Source organism: Pelodiscus sinensis, chromosome 6, assembly GCF_049634645.1.
Source record: "Pelodiscus sinensis isolate JC-2024 chromosome 6, ASM4963464v1, whole genome shotgun sequence".
Taxonomy (NCBI): Eukaryota; Metazoa; Chordata; order Testudines; family Trionychidae; genus Pelodiscus; species Pelodiscus sinensis.
In genome coordinates this window covers 116,580,921-116,601,690 of record NC_134716.1, presented here as the reverse complement: position 1 = coordinate 116,601,690, position 20,770 = coordinate 116,580,921, and the positions used below count along the sequence as shown (strand labels likewise).

The 20,770-nt window shown below is 43.9% G+C and overlaps 1 protein-coding gene across 8 annotated transcripts in view; it reads left to right on the top strand.

The window, feature by feature from the left end:
- Positions 1-20,770, top strand: part of CTIF (cap binding complex dependent translation initiation factor) — a 420,270-nt gene that overhangs the window by 195,108 nt on the left and 204,392 nt on the right. For 7 of the 8 annotated variants that reach the window (XM_075932696.1, XM_075932695.1, XM_006136745.3 and 4 more), the window contains 2 exons: positions 429-641; positions 17,709-17,831. In XM_075932696.1, coding sequence (XP_075788811.1) covers positions 462-641; positions 17,709-17,831 — 303 coding nt within the window. In that variant the 5' untranslated portion in view covers positions 429-461. The remainder of the gene's footprint in view (positions 1-428; positions 642-17,708; positions 17,832-20,770) is intronic. The other variant, XM_025178240.2, reaches the window with a different exon arrangement.

Below are 20,770 nucleotides of genomic sequence, written 5' to 3'. Positions count from 1 at the left end.
TAGCTGCAAAGAGCAGTCTCAGACCAGGGTATCTTTCACTGCCCGGTTATGGAGAATAGAAGTCTTCATCTCCTGCTTTAGAATATTTGTGTCTGCCACTTGAGCTCTTGTGAGGGAAAGATATGAGTATTATGAAGGCTTCTGTTCTCTTTTAGCCCAGCCTTTGGAAGATAGTGTAATTGTAAGCACGGTGCCTTTTGTTGAATGCTCCTGTAAGCACTAACCAGTCTGCTGGGGTCTTGGTATGCTCCTTCTGTAACTGGACCTTTTTCTTTATTTAGTAGGTGTTTTAGAATATGGACGCTCATGTTTGTGAGCTAAAGGATGCTCATGTTATATGTGATTGTGTGTATGTATGTAAAGTATTTTACTTGGCACACGTGTAGATAAAGGACAAGAAATTAATTTGTATCTTCTCTCTTTTCAAGGCCCCCTCTATTCTCAGCTTCTTCCCTGGAGTGATGGAAAACTCCTCTGTGGCATCTGCCTCTTCTGAGGCAGGGAGTAGCCGATCTCAGGAAATCGAAGAGCTGGAGAGGTTCATTGACAGCTACGTCCTTGAGTACCAAGTCCAAGGTTTGCTGACTGACAAAACAGAAGGGGACGGGGAGAGTGAGAAAACGCAGTCCAACCTCTCACAGGTTAGTGTGACTGAACATGAGGAGTTAAGCTAAAATGTGGGATTACCATGTTGTGGTATCCTGTGCTCTAGGAGATGGACCCTCCAGGTTGAACGCATAGATAAGCAGGCACCTGCAGGTCTTGTTAGCATAACATCTGGGGGATAGTGCAGGGGCAGATTCTTACTCTTTGCGACGGCTAATAAAGATCTTTTTGTCAATTACGCTTTTCATCAGATGTTCCCAAAATAACCCTAATGTTTTATGTATCAGAGGGGTAGCTGTATCTGCAAAAATAATGAGGAGTCCTGGGGCACCTTACTGACTAATGGATTTATTTGGGCATAAGCTTCGGTAGGCAAAGACCCACTTTGATGCCTCTGACAAAGTGGGTCTTTGCCTGCAAAAACTTAGGCCTAAATAAATCAGTTAGGGTACATCTACACTAGCTCGTTAGTTCGAGCTAGGTAGGGTAATTAGAGCAAGCGGAGTTGCAAATGAAACCCGGGATTTAAATATCCCGGGCTTCATTTGCATGTTCCCGGGTGCCGCCATTTTTAAATCCCCCTTAGTCCGAACTCCATGCCCGCGGATACATGCGGCACGGAATAGGTAGTCAGAATTAAAGATCCTAATTCGAACTACTGGTACTCCTGGTGGGATGAGGAGTAACGGTAGTTCGAATTAGGATCTTTAATTCAAACTACCTACTCCGTGCCGCGTGTAGCCACTGGCACGGAGTTCGGACTAAGGGGGATTTAAAAATGGTGGCGCCTGGGAACATGCAAATGAAGCCCGGGATATTTAAATCGGGGGCTTCATTTGCAACTCTGCTTGCCCTAATTACACTACCTAGCTCAAACTAACGAGTTAGTGTAGACGTACCCTCTGTCTTTAAGGTGCCATAAGCATCCTCATTGTTTTAGCTTCTGTAGAAACACCTCTGAGTTTGAAGTTGAAAAGAAGAGAAATTCCGTCTTCTCAGCAAGACCAGCTTCCTGGGCATACATGTCTGCAGTTTCTGCTTTGATGAACGGAGATTGGAAATAGTTGTTCCTGCTGGTGGGAGGGAGAAGAAAATCTGCTTGGGAGGAAGACAGAGTGGAAATCTGAGGGCATTGTGAGCAATGCGTGACTGCTCTGTAATGCAAGTGTACTGCTGGTAGCTGACGGGCCAAGAAAGCAATCGTTTTGCAAAGACGAGAGCAGTCTCTTGTGGGTGTGCATAGCTCTGTGCAATTCCCTTTTTGCCCCTCCACACGGCACCACCAGCAAAAACACAGGAGCCGGTGCCTCATATGGATTTCACCAGTCAGAATGGGATGTGTTGCAATAACTGGGCTGGGGGGTATTAAGCGAGGGGATGCGCTGAGCAGTTGAGAAGTGCTTGTTAGAACCTAAAGGCCTGTGCTGCCTTGATTCTAAGGCTTTGTCTACACTGCAGGGTTTTTGTGCAAGAAGCTTTTTGTGGGAGATCTTCTGCAAAAACTTCTTGTGCAAAAGTGCATCCACACCTCAAAAGCACATTGCAAAAGCGATGTGCTCTTGCACAAGAGAGCCTCCACATGGCATGGACGCACTTGCGCAAGAAAGTTCTGAGTGCCATTCACAGAATGCCCATCAGAGCACCAGTGCTTTTTCTGATAAGCTCTTTTTGTGCAAGAAACCCCTGCGGAGCATCCACACATGCCTTTTTGCACAGAAGCTGTAGCACAAAAAGGAGTTATTCCTTGTGGGAAGAGGAATAATTCTACCACAAAAAGCCCTCTGTTCTGCCATTTTACTGTAAATTTTCCTGCGCAAAAACGGGCTTGAGGGTATGGACAAAAACAGCCATTTTTGCAGAAAAACCGTATAGTATAGACATAGCCTAAGGGTGGCTCCCGCTGATATTTGGGAGCAAGCTGTTTCATTACCAAAGGCAGCAAACGGCCCAGAAATTCCATGCATGGATGTGGGTGGCTGCTGCTTATCCAGTGACCTGTGAGCTTTTTGCAAAATTGACACTTTTTGCTGTAACTCTGAATACATTTTTGGTTTGGGGGAGGTGTGAAGGCCCTTAGGAGAGGGGATTCTCTATGGAGGGAGTGGTTTGGAACGGTCAGTGAAAGGGGTGCAACTAGAAATAATGGGATGTAACTTTTCAAAATGGGCAATTTGGGCTGAATGTCGTGAAAACCAAGAGCTATCTCCTGAGTGAACTTGTAGGTTGTCTTAGGAAGCTACCCCAGGTGAGGCACATTCTAAACATGTAAAATGGCAGAGATACGTTTAGAGAGGAAGGATGGTCTAGTGGTTAGGTGCTAGACTAACCTGGGTTCAAGTCTCTGCTGTGTCACAGATTGCCTGTATGATCTTATGCAAATTAGTCTGTGTGTCAGTTCCCCATCTGCACAACAGGAGCTTCACAGGGATGCTGTGTAGATAAATGCATGGGAAAGTGTGAGGCTTTCAGACGCAATGGTGAGGGGGCCATTGGAAGTACCTAAGACACTATGCAATAGGGATATAAAGTGTTAACCGGTTACCTTACTGGATGATGCCTATGGGTAACCAGTTAACTGATGGTCTGGCTGGACTGGAGCAGCCTCCTGCCTCTCTTGTCAGCTGCTCCAAGGTTAACCAGTTGGACCTACCATTTAACCGGTCCACATTTTAAACGATAATTAACACCCCTAATATGCAGGTGCAGTCCCTGCCTCAAAGATCATATCTTTGACTAACGGTACTGCCATCTGTGACCATCTAAAGTGGATCTTAGCATCCAATTCCAGACCTAGGTTTGGGTCTAGATATTGAATACACCAAGGTCAAGCTGTGGTTGGGTCCGTCTGTTACAACCATTATTTTTATCTTGCATTAGCTCTTAGGAACCCTTTTCCTGGACCTAGGTGCTTGGCGCTGTACGAACACAAGACAAAAATACAATATGTGTGCCAAAGATTTTTGTTTTGATTTAATACGAATAATATTTATAATTTATTTTAATGTTGCATTATATTTTTTATTATTTTATTTATTTGTTTTAATATAAATAACCCGTTGGCTATATGGGTGAGTATACTCGCAGGAGGAATCCCCACACTGGCAGAGGGATGGAATAGAAGACCTATTCCCACCTTTAACTGCTCTGCTGTCTGAGTCTTCCAGTCACCATATAAAGACTTGATCTTGTAGTTCCGCTGCCTGTGGGGAGCTTGTATTTAGTTTTTCTGCTGTGCCCAAGGAACTTAACCGCTGGTCCATGGACCGGCACTAGGCTAGAGCCACTGGCTGCTGGGCCACGGCAGCTCTGGGGGCCAGGGCTCAGGTACACCACCCAGCGCCTCCCTTCCTGCCACGGCTGTTGGGAGAAGCATCTCCTGCCCTACCTCTCAGCCAACTAGTGCTGGGAGGGGTGAGGTCTTCTCCCAGACACAGAAGAGCCGCGACCCGGGCAGCAGTGCTGAGCTGGTGGCTGGGAGAAAGCACAGGGCTAGGTGAAAGGGTGGGGCAGGCACTGGCGGTACCAGAGGTGGAGCTAGTGCTAAGGGCTTCTGGGGGTGGAGGCTCTAAAAGGTGGTGAACTGATAGTGGGGCTTCTGGGGGGGCTGGCTCTGAGGGGCTCTGGGGCGGGGGTAGTAGTGAGGGGCATATGGGGGCAGGACTGGCACTGGGGCTCTGGGGTTGGGGCTAATATTGGGAACTGGGGCTGGCACTTGCACAAGAAGCCTGCAGTGTAGATGTAGCCTTAGAGAATTTATGCAAAAGTTCTTGCGCAAGAGCACGTCCACACTGCCATGTGCTTTTACGCAAGAGTGTCCATGGCAGCGTGGATGCTCTCTTGTGTAAGAAAGCTCTGATGGCCATTTTAGCCATAGGGCTTTCTTGCGCAAGAAACCCCTGTTCCCATCCACACTAGCCTTTTTGCGCAAGAGCTCTTGCGCAAAAAGGCTTATTCCTCGTGGGGAGAGGAATAACTCTTGCGCAAAAAGCCCTCTCTTCTGACGATCTACTGTAAACTTTCTTGCTCAAGAATGGGCTTGTAGTGTGGACGCTCTGAAAGTTTTTGCTCAAGAACGGCCATTCTTGCTCAAGAATTCTGCAGGGTAGACCTAGCCTAAATGTTTTAGATGCGTAGCTTTCAAGATGGCAGTATCAGGGCCAGGCTAAACACTAAATTGACATTTTCAAAAGCCTAGACACATTCTGCCAGGTACATGGTTCAGACAGGACCATTTAAACCACCCAAACACCAGCAGTACTTTCTGATTTCTCTGCATGCCACACACGCAAAACAAACAGCAAGCTGATCTGAAAAACTCAAACACATAAGAGAAGAAGAGAGGGTGAGTCAGAGGGCTAGAAATGAGGCTTGGGAAGAGCAAATAGTAGCTTAGGGAGCTCAAGTCAATTATTATAAGCCTTCAAAATCTATGACTTGCAAAAATGGTTTTAATGTGTTTGACTTCAGCAGATATGATGGTAACTGCAGGTATCACTCTTTCTGGATAGTTTCTAAAATAGTGTGTCATAATCAAGTGGTACAAGTGAAGGTGAGAAAGGCATCAAGTGTTTCGAAAAGTGTAGGGTAAGCTATCAGGAGCAAGTAGCTAAGGATGGGAAAACATTACAAGGTATAAGTAGTGGATAGCGAAATCAATGCTTCTGACCTGAGCATTTGCATTATACAATGAGTTTTCAACAGTTCTGTGATAGAAATGTAGCCGTGTTAGTCTGGTGTAGCTAAAACAAAATACAGGACTATGTAGCACTTTAAAGCCTAACAAGATGGTTTATTAGATGATGAGCTTTTGTGGGCCAGACCCACTTCCTCAGATCAAATAGTGGAAGAAAATAGTCACATTTTCTTCCACTATTTGATCTGTGACTATTTTCTTCCACTATTTGATCTGAGGAAGTGGGTCTGGCCCACGAAAGCTCATCATCTAATAAACCATCTTGTTAGTCTTTAAAGTGCTACATAGTCCTGTATTTTGTTTCAACAGTTCTGGGCATACTCAAGAAAGATTTAAAAACAGGAGTTCCCAGACTGTTTGGAAGCCAATGCTGGAAAAGATACACGAAGGGCACTCTGAACAGACAATTAAGCAGCAGAGTTGGGGAAGTCTTATTCTGGTCAAAGACGAACAGTAATACGGAGTTCATTCACCCTGTCGCAAGAGCTTACAAAATCCATTTTGTGTGTGCCTGTGCTGATACACACAGCCTCAACAAGCCCGTTTGGTTCAAATGGGACACAGCAGACTAGATGGGGAACCTTACTAGCCTCGTTATAAATACTAAGGCACAGTCAGACTCAGTGGAAATCTTCAGATCACTCATTCAGCCCGCCCCTTCCACCCAAGACCCCGCCCCTTCTGAGGTGGCTCACGATCACTTTTGAAATTAATGAAGTAGTCCCCTTCAAAAATTATTGCCCTCCCCTGGTTTAGGCATATGGTTAAATAAATACATCTCTCCTGCTGGCAGTTCCCCATGGGCATCACTCCTCACCAGCTAAAAGGGTCTTGGAAATAAGGGTCTTGTGGGACTGCAACATTTCACATATGGTATGATGTAAAATGAGTGTGTATGCATTACAAGAACAAAGAGACTGGAAAATAGCAGCTGAGGTTGAATTCATAGTTAAAAAGCAAAGATTTCTCCAGCATCAGCCAATCCTGTATAAACCACTTAGGGTACATCTAAACTACATGCCTCTGTTGGCAGAGGCATGTAGATTTGTTTGTTCAGCAAAGGCAAATGAAGCCGCGATTTAAATGATCGCGGCTTCATTTACATTTACATGGCTGCCGCGCTGAGCCGACAAACAGCTGATCAGCTGTTTGTCGGCTCGCGCGCTAGTCTGGACGTTCCCCCTGTCGACATCAAAGCCCTTTGTCGGCAGCCCCGGTAAACCTCATTCCACGAGGAATAACGGGGCTGCCGACAAAGGGCTTTGATGTCGACAGGGGAAATGTCCAGTCTAGCGGCAAGCCGACAAACAGCTGATCAGCTGTTTGTCGGCTCAGCGTGGCAGCCATGTAAATGTAAATGAAGCCGCGATCATTTAAATCACGGCTTCATTTACCTTTGCTGATCTGTCTAATCTACATGCCTCTGCCGACAAAGGCATGTAGTCTAGACACAGCCTTAGTTCCCAAACTGGGCTCAACAGGGCATTGGATGGTGATTCTCTGATTACCGTCCAGTAATGTGATGCTGGCTCTTGTCCTTCCGTTCAGCTCCTTCTTCAGGTACAGGATGTCCCCACTATCAATTGCACAGTATTAATTCGTTCCACACCACAGTCGATGCTTTTAGGAACTGGTGATGTCTTATATGTCCTCCCATTTCTTGTTCTTAAGTTGCGCTCAACCCGCCCCCCTCCCCCAAATAAAAACAGTTTGTACAAATGGAAGTCAGCCACAGGGAAAAAATTCCCTGATTTAAGTTGTTTTGCTGTAAGTTCAAGTTTTTTAGAACATATCTTGGACTTACAGCGAGGGCTGCCTGTATTCAAGCTGTATATGGGGAAGAGCTAATAAAGCTGTATCCATTAGGGCCGTGGCCCCGAAACTTTTTATGCCCAAGATCAATTTTGGAATTTAAGGGCAATCCAAGATCTATCCTGTCCCTTCCCTGAGGCCCCCCACCCGCTTCCCCAAAGTCCTGCCCCTTTCGCTCCATCCCGCCCCCCCATTTCCGTCACTCACTCTTCCCCATCCTCAGTCACTTTTACTGGGCTTGGGCAGAGGGTTGAGGTTTGGGAGAGGATATTGGTGCTGACCCACACAATGGGTCAGAGACCTTGAGCATCACAGCCAGAGAGTGTACCCTGGACTCCAAGTCATAAACAGTGCTCATCCTGTCCCCAAGGGGGTGCTAGAGTATTATAGCCTACTACAAGCTTACAGCATGAAGAGACACCATCCAAAGACTTAGCTACAGACACTGATAAAAACCTCTGAAGGTGGTAAACATAACTATAATTCAGTGTATGGTAACTTTGATCTGCTGCCTTCTGGAGTCTCTGAAATATTTAGCAGCGATTCCCTGGTGCGATATATGTTTTCTTTTCACCTCTCTCATTTGAATCTGCTCTGAATGCTAGTGCAGCTAGCTCGCAATTCTAATTCAGGTCTTGCTGATGTCATTACACTACTAGGACTGCTGAGAATATTAACAGGGTACTACTTTCTCAGGTTGGCTTCCCCAGCACATGAATAGCAACTGGCATGTCTGGTTCAGCTGATGGGCTGACATGAAGGGCTGTGAGTAGAGTGGAGTGTGGGGAGCAGTAGGTCATTACAAGGAATACATTTCTCTTTTGTATCCATCAGCACATATTTCATCTGCTTTGTGCTTTGTCATTTTGTGGATGGTGGTAAAGCTTTTTGACCTATTCCAGTAGTGATCTTGTTTTGTATAAACAAATAACATTCACACACATGTCCAAGTCGTCCTTTCTGATCTGCTCCTGTTACGTTTTGGGTTCTCTCCCTGCCTGCAGTAGAGCTAATAGTGGTCCCTCTCCCCAGTTTGTTTTAATTATTAGTGACAAATTTTCCCTGGTGCTGAAAAAGATCTGCAAGTTTTTTTCTAAGAAGTTATCATGAGGATTGTGCTCCGCTCGTAGTTGTTGCTGGCTGTTGATTTTTTTTATTTTTTTTTACATGTAGCTGTCAGCATTTTAAACATTAATTCCTAAGATGTAGGTTTTAAACGTGAAATACAAATCACTATGGGTGTGTCTAGACTACATGCCTCCTTCGACGGAGGCATGTAGATTAGCGAGATCGGAAGAGGGAAATGAAGCCGCGATTAAAATAATCGCGGCTTCATTTAAATTTAAATGGCTGCCCCGATCTGCCGATCAGCTGTTTGTCGGCAGATCGGGGGAGTCTGGACGCGATGCCCCGACAAAGAAGCCTTTCTTCATCGACACAGGTAAACCTGGTTTCACGAGGCTTACCTGTGTCGATGAAGAAAGGCTTCTTTGTCGGGGCATCGCGTCCAGACTCCCCCGATCTGCCGACAAACAGCTGATCGGCAGATCGGGGCAGCCATTTAAATTTAAATGAAGCCGCGATTATTTTAATCGCGGCTTCATTTCCCTCTTCCGATCTCGCTAATCTACATGCCTCCGTCGAAGGAGGCATGTAGTCTAGACACACCCTATGTGACATGACCAGGAAATGTTTATTTCCCATTAAAAAACGTTGATATTAACATAGACATTTCTCTTAAACTGTTGGAGGGGATTATTGAAAAAATGAAAGAAATCAGTACTCTTCCAAGTTTTTGTTAGTTGGAAAAAATGTTGAAAATGAGCCTCTCCTACTGCAAATTCCATTTTCATAGAAATGCTCTGTGTTGGAAAAAAAATTGAACTAAATATTTAGATGTGCCTTAATCCCTATGCAAATGTGCATTTTCTCTAATCTGTTTTTTATCTGTGAGATCTCAGACAAGAAAGCTCTGCCTTGGAGATGGGAGACCTTGAAGGAAAACCCAGAATAGTTTAAGGTGTTTTCACGCAATAGGTGGCTCTCTTTCCTCTGAGTTGGTAGAAATACAGAGACAGATTTTCAAAGGCATTAGATGACTAATGATGTAGATAGGGGCCCACGGGGATTTTCAGAAGTGCCAAAGCAGATTAGGCACCTATATGTCCATGAGAATTCCACTAGCCATCTAACAACATCTTTAGGTACCTACATATATTTTGAAAACCTGATCCCCAGTGTGTCTCCAGGGGGGCAGAGTACTGCTGGAAAAGCTGTGAAGAGCCTGGCTCTCCATTGTCATGCATCTTGTGTAACCCCTGTGCAAAAAGGTAGTAAACAGCCATTGGTGTGCCTGGAGAATTCTGAGTCGGTATCATTTTGCACCCATCCTCTGTACAGATGTAAGTGACAACGCAGAGTGTAAAGGCAGTGGCAAATCTGGCCTAAGACTTTTCCTGCTTATAATTATTAAAGAGCTCATTAACATTTTCAGGTTAACTCCTGGTGTGTTCTTGGCCTGAGCCAATCAGATAATTGCGTTCTGCTTATCTAAAATTCCCCCTGCAGTTTCAGTTGAATATCGCCCTCACTTCCTGACCTAGTTTGCTGCATGTTTCTGGGCCCTTCCAAACAGCCGCTGTATTTGAGTGGTGAGCTAAATGATCTCCTTATAGTATGTATAGCACCCTGGGAGCCTCAAGGGTGAAAACTACTACATCACTGTATGTAAAATAGTGATAGAAATGTAGCCGTGTTAGTCTGGGGCCAGCTCTGTTACCCATTACCAAGATAGCTTCCCCAATTATCACCTCTAATACCATTAGCTCACAAACATCCCACTCTCCCCACCTCTAATATCATCAATTCACAGACACTTACCTTCCTTCCTTCCCCCTCCCCCCGCATCCCCCTCCTGTTCTGAAATGTGATTTGTCCTTTTCATATGTGTTCATTTTTTTTTAATTGTATCCTTTGGTATATATGGTTGTGACTATTTTCTTCCACTATTTGATCTGAAGAAGTGGGTCTGGCCCACGAAAGCTCATCATCTAATAAACCATCTTGTTAGTCTTTAAAGTGCTACATTGTCCTGCATTTTGTATGTAAAATGTCGTCTTTGCGACACATATCCAATGTAAATGAGGAAAGATTAGCTAATATAATAATTTAAATCTTTTTCAGTTGGAAAAAAATTGTAAAGAAAAGGCCTACTGGGAAGATTATTTAAAATACTTTATTTGTATTCCACTGGTGAGGACTCTTGCAAAGAGGAACTCTTTGATGTATTTTTGAGAGAAATTCATTAAGTGGAAAGGCTTCTGAGACTACGTATTTTTAAAAGTGCAACAGAAGCGTTCATACATGGAAGGACTGGCAACTGTGTGTGAAATGGTTCTTGTATGGGGGTTTGTTGGTACAAATTTAGGATTGCCTCTTCACTCCAGAAGGCGAAATGACTACAGGTTGGACCCTGGTCCAGCACTCTCAGGACCTGACTGGTCCTGAATGAGGGGATTTGCCAGACCAGGGGAAGCAGACCCCTGCCACTGGCCTTCCAGCCCACCGCCCTCCCTGCTGCTCGCTCCTTCTAGCCTGTGCCCAGCTCTGTTGCCCCTGAGTTTGAACCACCAGACCAGCTCTGCTGCTGCCAGGCTCCAGCCCCCCTTGCCACCTCTGACCTTTCCAGGGCTGGAACTCCCTGGCTGCCACTAGCCGGCCAGGGCTTCCTGGGGTCGGAGCTCCCTGGTCGTGCTGCCAGACTTCCCTGTCCCTGGGTTCTGTGGTCCAGGAACCTCCGTGGTCCAGCAGCCAGACCACAGAGTCCCAGTTTAGGGAGGTATAACCTATGCTACTTATGGTGCTAAAATGTGCTGGATGCCACCTGTTGCGTCTGTCATAAAGCTAGACTGTCCTTTGGCGGGAGGGACTGACTTGATTTGGTAGCCACTAGAACAGTGATGGACAATGATCAGTGGGACACATGCAACCCGTGGGAGTTCTACGTGTGGCCCGTTTACCATTGCCTATGCACAGGATTGTCAGAATCTGCTGGTTTCCATCTATATACTGTTTTTCCTACCGGTATTACTAAAATGACACGCATGTAAAGCACGGGCACATGAAGTGAGGTGCATGCTGAGTGCATATAACATTGACAGTGGGAGCCATGGCATCCTCTGCATCCCTTCAAGCACTGCTATGGTTCAGTCGGCACACCTACAATTTCTAGGTGCACAAGGGCAGTTAGCAAAATTATCCTGTCTCAGGAGAGTGGTGTAACAATGAGTTATGCAGATCATCTCAAGTGAGTGCCAATAAAATCTTTATATCAAAATATATCATGTACGTCACATGTTCACAGGAAAATATTTTAGAAATGTTTGAGAGTTCAGCATTTTATTCTAAAATAGTGGTAGTTTTCATTTTGTGAAAACAGACACCCATTGTGGCTTGTATAGTTGGACTCCTAGTTTTCAGAGTGCTCCATCAGGCGAGGGAGAGCTCAGTGGTTTGAGCATTAGCCTGCTAAACTCAGACTTGTGAGTTCAATCCTTGAGGGGGACATTTAGGGATCTGGGGCAAATCTGTCAGGGATGATACTTGGTCCTGCCATGAGGGCAGGGGACTGGACTCAACTTGAGGTCCCTTCCAGTTCTGTGAGATAGGTATATCTCCATATAACTAGTACATTTTAGAAACCACGAAAATATATAGTGGCATATGCATGTAACTGCGATCTCATCATCAGTCTCGCGATATCTGATGTTTTCTTAAAGCTCCAGCTCTTAGCCTACTGTTATTAGATGAGACTCTCTCTTTCTACCACCCGCCCCCCTTGTTAAAAGAATTTCTAGTGCTTGTGGTTGCACAAAAAAGCTTAAAAATGTAATCTAGAGACCCAAAAAGCAGAAGGCAGTTCTTCATCTTCTTGACAGGCTTATTAAATCATTAGCTTTTCTGGCCCAGGCCAGGAACTGACAGGGAATGCAGCATGAAAGAATGTGAATACAATTTTAAGAACTTGTGATTGTAAAGATGATCTCATGGTTTTGGGAGAGGGCTGACTCCTGATTTTTTAAAAAATATTTAGGGTAGGGATGTTAAGTATCAGTTAATTGAACAGTCAATTAATCTCATGAATTCGTATCAGTTACACAACTATTCTGTTGTCCCCAGGGGGCAGGGCCGGCAGCCAGTATGCTCCGGCCCCACTCCTGAGGAGCCCCCTGCCACTCCGCACTGCTGCCTCTCTATCAGAGGCAGCAGCGTGGGGTGCCAGGTGGGAGCTGGTGCATGAGGGGAGCCAGTTTAAAAATCAGCTGCCTTCGCGGACCGGCTGCCTGTCTGAGCTCTCAGATCCGGCGTGAGCCGGAACTGAGCCAGATTGCCTACCCACCTGGTTCCTAATACACTTTAAATGCAGAGCTGCAGAAGGGAAAGGTCCCAGACCCAGCACAAGCCAGGGCTGAGCTGGGCTGCTGGCCAGCCTGCTAAAAAAAAATTACTGGCAAGTGGGAGGGGGGAAATGCGTGTAGTCTATAGCATTGACTTATAAGCTTTTGCTTATCGGTTAATCAGTTAATTGACTACACTATTACATCCCTAATTTAGGATTGACAGTACTGATGGTGGAAAGCCTGATATTCAGAGCTAGTTTGGTTCATTGCATTAAAGGGACACCTATCCTGTTTATACATGTGAAAGATCAACAATATATTTGACTGCTAACCTTGTCACTGATCCAGAATAAACTCTATTGCCTAGCCTGAGTTTCGGACTAATATGTTGAGGGGGGGGGCGGGGGGAAGGAACTTACATTTGAAGCCAGGCAGGAATTATTTTTTGTAGCAAAGTCAATTTATAAAATAAAATGAGGTTGGTGGCTGTTTGGAAGCTATTGAATGGCTTGGAATGTTAGAAGTGGTCCCAGCAGAGATGGCAGAGGGCAAATGAGACAGGCAAAGGCGGGTGATAAATACGTTTATCACATAGTTCTGCAAAAGATCACATGGCTATCACTGTCATGTGTCCATAAGGTTACAACCCAGGTGAGCTCCCACTCCTGGAAGATCACCGGGCCACTGTACTGTAACTTTGGCAGGGGAGGTTTAGGTGCTGCCTCTCTCTGACTCTTGGCTTCTAGGCACACACCCCAGGTGCAGACGCTCTGTCTGAAAACTCCCTTGCAGTGCCATTGGCAGCAGCTGGGAGCGCTAGACCCTTTTGAATTGCCCAGCTCCAGGACAACTTCCCCCTTTGGACCCCCTGTCAGCAGGCCAGGAGACAATGTACCTTTATTTCCAGCCTTCTTTTTCCCCAAGGCCTTTTCTCTCCTTGCTGTGCAACAGTTTTCCCATTCACCTGGCTTCACATAGGTTTTGCCACATAGGTTTTTGGGGAGGGGCTGTGTTGGCTCTTTTAAGACCAATTATCTGTGGGCAATTTAAAACTATCTGCAGTTGCCCCTATGAACAGAGACATTCTTTTTTAGAAACTTCCCCTTCTCTTGTTAGGGTGTCTGGTTCAAAGAATGGCTTTCTACAGGTTGGACCTGAGCTGTCCTGGACCAGCGAGTTTGTTGGACAAGGGGAGGTCAGTGTTTCCCCTCTGGCTGTCCCATTCCACAGCTCCTCTCCCTGGGGCTCACTAAAGCTGGCCCGGCACGGCTTCCCACCCTGCTGCTCGCCTGCTGTCCCAAGTTCTCCCGGGGTTCCTGGCAGGGACTGCTTGGCTGCTGCCTGTCCTGCTGCCACAGAGTGTTCCTGAGGATTCCAGAGCTGCCTGGCTGTCCCGTTGCTGCTGGGGATTCCGGCCTCCTGCCTCCGCCAGCCCCACGTCAGCCAGGTGTTACCCTGCACAAAATGCTTTATCCCTTCCACACTTTAGGTACATACACCGTTAGCCAGTTCCTAGGGCTCACCTTACCCAATTTCTGGGGCTCAGGGCGTAACTTCCTGCAGGTTTTTCTGGATCTTTAATCACTGAAAGAGCCTCACACAGTAATATCCTTATTTCTATTTATTGACAATTCCCACGCAAGCAGTATACACATACTAAGCACAGTCATGCTCACCAATCCTGATACAGGCAAACTTCCCCTGTTGGCCAGGCAAGGTCAGTCTCTCTCTGGATCCTAGCTGCTGCACGTCAGGGTTGTGCAGAGGGGTCCTGGCAGCTCTAGTCTTAGACTGTGTCTTGGAGGTGAGTAGTTCTTCCAGGTCTTCCCCTTTCTTCTTGGTGTTCCTTGTTTCCCTTTGGTCTTCTTCCAGCCTTTTGCTTCTTTCCTTCTGCTCTTCTTCTGGTCTCCTGTTGGACCCCAGTTTATATAGTGAAACCTGAGTCCTGCTTAGCTATACCGTAACCAATTATTTTAGTATAATCTTACTAACCAATCACAACAGAATTACCTAGCCAATCCTACCCCACCACTTTAATTGATTTACACCTAGCAAAATTAATTATACAGCTGACAGAAACCGTTACAAACCAGACAGAGATCATACAGACAAATAATAGGAAAGTGAGGACACTTAATCATAGGGTATGTCTAGACTGCATCCCTCTGTTGGCAGAGAAATGCAGATTAGACAGGTCAGCATCGCAAATGAGGCAGGTATTTAAATATCCTGCGCCTAATTTGCATTAAAATGGCCACCGCATTTTGCTGACTCAGCACTTTGTCAGCAAAAAGCGGTAGTCTAGAGGGGGAGCAGTCGAGAAAGCTGGACCCCCCCCCCCAAAGACAGGGGTTCCTCGCGACAGGGATTGATACAGAGGCAGCAAGGGGGACAGGAATGCAAGTAGTCGACTACCTGATTAGCCTAGGGCCTAGGCTTATCACATAATCGACTAGTTGACTACTCCCTTACATCCCTTACTCCCTTACAACTTATGTCGACATAAGTTTTGTCAATAAAACTTGGTAGTATAGGCATACCCTTAAAGTAGCACTACATACTGTTGAGAGTGGGGGTATTCAGCACAGAAATGGAATTCTACAGAGGTACAGTAAAATGTTTTTCTTATCTCTCAAATCCTTTAAGTACTTCCTGGTTTTCAGATGTTATCCCAGAATATGACCTCATAAGCATCAGTAGGATTGCCACCAGTGCGCAGTCCATGATTTTTAAAGACTTCAAAAGCCAGTGCTAACAGAATGTAGGATTTGCTCTCTTTGGCATTTGTCTAACTGGACGCCTACATTCCAAAGACGTTCTCATCTGCTGCTGTAGCCCTGGTTCTGAGAACATAGGAGCGAAGTCCACAGTTCTTGCCCTATTAAGTTCTATGTGAATAATGGAGTTTTCTGTTTGTTGGCAACTCCAAAAAATGGGGAATAAAATCTTGTTGATAAAAATGAAACATTGTTTTAATTTCCAGTATTTTCTCCTCTAAAAATAATTAAAAAGAAAGTCTAATAGTAATTTCAAAACAAAAAGGCACAATGCTTTAGTTTAAGAAATATCAAACTGAATTGTTTAGATTAGATTTTTTTTTTCAGAATTGTTTGTTTCAAGTTTGAGGGGTTGTTTGGTTTGGTTTGGTTTGGTTTGATTTTTTTTTTTTTACAGGAACGGTTTGTTGAAATAGACTCAAATTCACCAAATGTTTTGGTCAACCCAAATCTGTGGTTTTTGGGAGAATGGGAGCAGTTTTGGTAAATAATTTCACCCTGTTCTACTCATAGCCTTTGTTTCTGCTTAAGCTCTCCCCAGACAAAATGAGTTTCTTCTGAGTTCTGTAGATATCTGCATGCATCATAGTCTCTAACCATTTTGTACAGCTGCCACCTTGCTGTATCCTTGGCAGTTTGCTCCATAAATGTGTTTACTCCATCCTAGCTTGGTCACCTGACAGTGTTTTCGCTCGTCCTTACTATTTCTGATTAGCATTCCCAACCAGCCTTCTCCCAAATAGCAGAAATTAGCTAAGTCCCAGGTGACATACAGTGGAAGTTACCTAAGGTTTTAGGTGCTTTGAAAGCCAGAGGCCTCACTCGGTGTCAGTACAGGTCTCTATCTGTTTTCTGTCTGTGGAACATCCCTGGGCAGAGTCCTCAGCCCATCTCCTTATGACGTCAGAACCTGTTCACCTTGCTTGTTTGCTTTTTTTCCTCTGAGGGCCATGCCTTCCAATTCTGGAGGTGGAGGGTCAACTCTTGTTTTCCACAGCTGCAGTCAAGTCTAAATTGTAACAGCATTTAAGCAAAGTACTGTTTGTTTAATGAATAAGGAACAAACATACTCTCCAGGCACAGGCTATGGAGGCCTTGCTAGGTTAGGATAGGATAGGACTTGTCTACATGCCAAAGTTGTATCCATTTAACTATACCCATTTAATGTGGGCACACTTGTATATGTGCTTATTCTGGTACAGCTTATTCCTGTGCAAGAATAGGAATGAGGTAGACTGGTGAAAGGCACTTGCATACCGCTATGACAGCATCTACACTAGAAACAATCGCCCTCCTAATTGATACAATTGTGCCAGATTAGAAACTGTATCCATCATGCCTGAGTGCCAAAGGACAGGCGCCTGTACCTGCTGTCCTGTTGGTTCTTAAAGGTAAAAGTGCCTCTCTCTCCTCTTAGTGCACGGACAGCCTATGATGAATTAAGACTTCAGTAGCCCCAGTCAGTATTTCTCCAAAGCCCTCTTTAACATCTTTTTTCTAGTGCAAATGCCTCATTTTATTTTCCAGTTTCTGAAAACACTTTACAGAGTTCAGCATTCTGCACTACATAATCTTTTTTGCATATTTACCCACTTCAAAGGCCTTTTCAAAGCAAACCTTGGGAAGCCCTGTAAGACGTTAGCCTGCAGACATTTTCCCCTTCCCCCATTACCCTGAAAAAAATCCCCTTCCAGGTTTCTGTGGGTAAATGTGTGACCATGTCGGTTATTCTAATTTGTAATGATTCCTCTTGTCCCTGGCACGCCCAGAAACCTACCAGTTCTTTGACATTATAGTCATAATGATGATAAAGATAGCACATTTGGAACAATTGTTTCACAGATGAAAATAGTGACCATGGTTTAATACAATCCAGAGGTGGAGCCTAGATTTTTTCAAAGTGGGTGAGCACGTAAAGTCTGAGTGTCCAAGAAATAAATGGAGAAAGAAGAAAATGCACTAGATAAGTTTATATTGGGGTGGTGTGTGTGTGGGGGTTTTTTTTTTTTTTTGTAACTTATACTAAGTAGTGACGTAGTACATTGTGTTGCTGAATAAACATTCATTAGTCCTCATGACAATAAGGGACACAAGCATTATTATCCTGCTTTTATAGATATGGGAACTGAGGTATGAAAGGCCAAATCCTGACTTGACTCAAACATCAGCCAGCCCCGTTGTAGTTGATTGGGTTGCACAGTGTGTAAATAACGGCAGAATTTGGTCCAAAGATGTTCAAGGACTTATTTAAAGCAACCGAGTATACTGTGGGCTGTGCCACACATTCCTGGGAATTTTTGGCTTGTAGTGCCTTCCTTACGAGACTTCGACTGCACAAGACTCTGTGTATTAGGTCGGCATTTTTCGTTAGGGCAGAAATTAAGTTGCACCTGACTAAAGTGAGCTGTTTGTTGTTTCTAGGAAGATTGGGATCACAGCAGCAGTGGCAGTTCAGGATCCCGGCCTAGTTCAGGCTCCAGGCCTGGGTCTGGATCAAGGTCTGACAGCCAAGGGAGAAGCAGCCAGTTCAGTCATTCAACCAAGGTATAAACTGGCAGTGATTGGTGAAAGCCAATTGAGGAATGCTGAAATCATGTGCTCCGCTTGCTATTAATCATGGACTTTTTCTTTTAATGACTGTGTGTGCATGTATCTATTCCAACTGCTAAAGACCTGGTTGGAATGTATGTCTCTGTTCTCTACATTTCAAGGCTACTTTTTAGTAGTAGTGAGTGCCTTAATGTGGGGAAATAAGTTTGCTGCTGGTTGGTTTAATTTAGAGGGAATTCATTTGTGCTTGAAATCTGGTAGTGCTTTAGTTTTGGGGTTTTATAGAGGTGGCTTTAAAAAGATTTTTGCAGATCACCATTAAAAGTCAAAATGTGCAACCAATCAGTGACAGATGCTGAGGTCTGGTTCCAGGCTCAGTTCCTGTTTTGGAGGCCCATGGGAGCTACAGCACATTTGGTGGTCAATGGACAACTGGTAAGGCTGTGTGGTAAAGGCTCTTATCCATGGGAAACTTGCCAGGTGCTAAAGACATAGAACCTAGCATGGTACCCCGGATAATCCTTGTTTTTAAGAGACTGGGAAGGTTAAAACTCAGTCAATTGTTTACCCTATTTATGGTAATAGGAAAGTACATCAATTTTACATGCAGTACTTATCTAAGCGATTTAAATCAGCAAGTCAAGAACCTTGATTTAAATCAATCTTAGTCTTGTTTTGCATGTGTGCTTTTCAATTATTTTCCTAAAAAAGTTTGTTTCTCACTGATTGGTACCTATTAATAAAGTTGATTTGCAACTAAATATAGCCTTGATGCTAAGTTTGATACTGTTTTTTGCTAACCATGTGATACACTGTATTTATACATATTTATTTAAGCAGTTATGTAGTTTAATATGCATTTATTTATTCACATTATATTTACATTTGTGTTATATCAGAAAATGGTGAATGATTCATTTCTTATTAGATTTTACTCAATTTCTGTCAATCTCTCTTTGGCTGGAAATTGTAATTCATTTACAATTACACAAAAAGCATTTTAAAATGTTCTGAATACATAAAACCAACTGATGGATTAAATAAGGGAAGCATTATCTGTAGCTAGTGAATTGAACTAATTGTTTCAGGTCCTCGTGTCCTTCAGGCTTTAGAATTAGTAGCTCTCATCCTCACACTTAATTATTATTTATAGAATAGAAGCAGAAAACAAGCTTTGCTATTTTTCCAAACCCAATTAATTCCTTCACTTTGAATGAAATATAATCATTGAACTGAATTAGATGAATAAACTGAAATTTAAAAAATATATTCTCTACATACCTGCAACCGGTAGTCACAGCTGGGTTAGCACTTCAATAAACTAGTTCCAGGTGTTTAATCAGTGACTTCTTGGTTTGACTTGCTTTAAAACTGTGGCAGCAAACAAGGCTGTTGCGGAGAAGTTAAACAAACTTTTTGCATCAGTCTTCACTTCAGAGGATGTGAGGGAGAGCCCCATACCTGAGCCATTCTCTTTACGTGACAAATCTAAGGACCTGTCCCAAACTGCAGTGCCATTGGAGGCAGTTTTGGAACAAATTGATAAAGCAGTAATAAGTCTCCAGGACCAGATGATATTCACGCAAGAGTTCTGAAGAAACTCAAATATGAAAGTGCAGAACTACTAACTGGGGTATGTAACCTATCTCTTAAATCAGCCTTTGTACCAGAGGACGAAGGATAGCTAATGTAATACCAATTTTTTAAAAGGGGCTCCAGAGATGAACCTGGGCAGTTACAGGCCAGTTAGCCTAACTTCAGCATCAGAAAAAATGATTGTTCTGTTCTTTACAATAGTTTCAGTCATACACGTGGATGAACACACTATACTGTGGAAAATTCAATATAACTGTTGTAAAGGGGAATCATGCCTCACCAGTCCATTAGAATTCTTTAAGCAGAGTCTTCAAGCATGTGAACAAGGATGATCCAGAGAATTTAGTGTGCTTGGACTTTCAGAAGGTCTTTGACAAGGTTCCTCAGTAAAGCTCTTAAGCAAAGTAAGCAGTAATGGGATAAGAGGTAAGGCCCACTCATGGATCAGTAACTACTTAAAATATAGGAAATAAATGCTCAGTTTACACAGTAAAGAGAAATAATTAGAGAAGTCCCCAAAGGATGTATGCTGGGGTCAGTGCTGTTCAACATATTTATAAATGGTCGGGAAAAGGGGGGTGAACTGTGAAGTGCCAAAGTTTTCAGACAATACAAAATTAAGACAAAAGCTCTTTAAGAGATCAAAATCTGATTTCTAAGAATTACAAAGGGATCTCACAAAACTGGGTGACTAGGCAACAAAGTGGCAGATGAAATTCAGCATTGGTAAGTGCAAAATTATACAAATTGGAAAAAATAATCTCAAGTATGGATACAAAATGATGGGGTCTAAACTAGCTGTTACTACTCAAGAAAGAGATTTTTGAGTCATCGTGGATAGTTCTCTGAAAATATCTACTCAGTGTGCAGTGGCAGTCAAAAAAGCTAACAATGTTAGGAACCATTGGGAAGAAGGGTAGATAATAAAATTACAGAACTCCATTGAATCCTGCATTCTGTTTTGGTCTTCACCATTTAAAAAAAAAAATAGAATTTGAAAAGGTACAGAGAAGTACAGTTAAAATGATTAGGGATATGGCATAGCTTCCATATGAGGCGAGATTAGAAACATTGGGACTGTTTGGCTTCGAATAGATCAATGGCTATTAGCCAAGATGGGCAGGGATGGTGTCCCCAGCCTGTTTACCAGAGGCTGGGAGTGGGCAGCAGGGGTGGATCTTTTGGTAATTGCCTGTTCTGTTCATTCCCTATGGGGTACCTGGCATTGGTCCCTGTCAAAAGATGGGGTATTGAGGTAGATGGGCTTTGATGTGACCCACTATGGCTGTTCTTATGAAGAAAAGAGACGACTAAAGGGAGATATGATAGGATCTTAT